General features: G+C 40.7%; 1 protein-coding gene across 1 annotated transcript in view; it reads right to left on the minus strand.

Annotated features, from left to right (window-relative positions):
* Positions 1-1,350, minus strand: part of LOC111818715 (protein FAM240B-like) — a 16,919-nt gene extending 15,569 nt beyond the window's left edge. Inside the window, exon 1 of the mRNA XM_023723559.1 lies at positions 1,208-1,350. Within this exon, the coding sequence (XP_023579327.1) occupies positions 1,208-1,350 (143 nt within the window). The remainder of the gene's footprint in view (positions 1-1,207) is intronic.
* Positions 1,351-1,704: the final 354 nt, after the last annotated feature.

Raw genomic sequence — 1,704 nt, forward strand, 5'->3', positions numbered from 1 at the left:
GATGCCTTGCTAAGCTTGTTCTAAGTAGGTGCTTTAGACCACTGAGCCATCTCTCCAGCCCAATTCATCAAGATTTAAATAACACAATCTTATTTTTGTTTATACTGTAAAAGTGCTTGTTTAGTTCTGTAAGTCACTGATTCATGATAAAGACTGCTTTCTCTCCAAGGAATCTCTGTCACAATGTGGGAGGCAATCCTATCAGTAGCTAGTAGTATTTTGATGCCACAGATGTTGGTAAACATCTTACAAAGCACATCCTACAAGCATAACATAGTCAGGTTTGGTGGTGCACAATTGTAATCCCAGCACTCTAGGAGACTGAGGCAGGAGGATTACAAATTCCAGCCCAGCCTGGTAAAAACTTAGTGAGACCCTGTCTCTAAATAAACAGTGATAAGAGGCCTCTGGATATAAATCAGTGTAAAGGCCCTGGTTTAAATTCCAGTACCCCCATAAACAAAAGCAAAAGCAAAAGCAAAAGCAAAAGTAAAAGCAAAAGTAAAAGCAAAAACAAAAGCAAAAGCAAAAGCAAAAGCTAAAGCAAAACAAAACAAAACAAGAAAGAAGAGAAAACATGAGACAGCTTTCTCTTTCTAGCAAAGAAAGATCAGACCCTAAATATCAATATTTCTGATAAGTCCTATGAGAAGCAGGGCATAGATTCACCTGGAATACTCTAGTAGCAGAACAGAATGGGTGACTGTTATTAAACTTTGTTCTTTATTTTCTGATATTGGGACATGCTGAAAAGTTTGATGGTAGGGAAGAGATTCCCTTCCTAGGACTAGCCTTTACAGTAGGCCCAGCCAGTCTCCAAGGCAGTCACTCTCAGTCACCTCTATTCATTCCACAACCCAGCCATTATCTCCCTTACTGTAAAGCAGCCTGGAGCCAGGTACCAGGCACCTAGAGATCACTCCTGGAGAACCTGAGCTGAGGCCCACCAGAACTGCTCGAGCTGGCCGATCTTAAACTGTGCCCTTTGTCCTGCCCCAGGCTCTGGCTTCAGTGTCCCTCCATTTCCTATCCTCTGCTAACTGGACATAGCCCTGGTCTTTCCTTGTGAACTCTAACAGGCATCATATCCAGTACACGATTCTTAAAACAATAGGTAAAGAAAATAATTCTGTTCCCCTTCTTCACATCTGGTGTATTTCTGGGGAAACCTACTTGAAAAAATAACAGCAAGAAATAATCTACATACTTTCTCAGGGCACTTCTTCCCTGGCGATATTCCTCCAGCTCTCGGTAACAAGTCTGCTTGCTGATTTCTTTTTCCCAGAAGCTTTTGAGCTCATCACACGTCTCACAGCAGAAAACTTCCCGGCGGATATATTGATTGTTCATCCCTGGAACATAAGGACAAAGAAAATTACCAGGCATTCAGATAAAGCCATGCCAATTTAGGTGAGTTCAAATACTGCCATTTAAACTTTATGTGTGTGCCTTTACACTCATCACATTATGAAGCTGCTTTCTTAATGCAACTGTGGATAACAACAATTACATCAGAAAATACTGTGAAAGTTTTTGAAATGAAAAAATTAAAAAGGGTGGATGGGATGAACACTTCCTGGCATGCAAGACTCACATGTGACTACAGGGAAAAAACTGAAAAAGTCTATAAATCTATAAAAACCCCACTTCTTTTCTTCTTCCTCTTCCTCCTAGACCCATTTCCTAATCATCTTTTCTGGGCAA

Source organism: Octodon degus, unplaced genomic scaffold (genome assembly GCF_000260255.1).
Source record: "Octodon degus isolate 3935 unplaced genomic scaffold, OctDeg1.0 scaffold00100, whole genome shotgun sequence".
NCBI lineage: Eukaryota > Metazoa > Chordata > Mammalia > Rodentia > Octodontidae > Octodon > Octodon degus.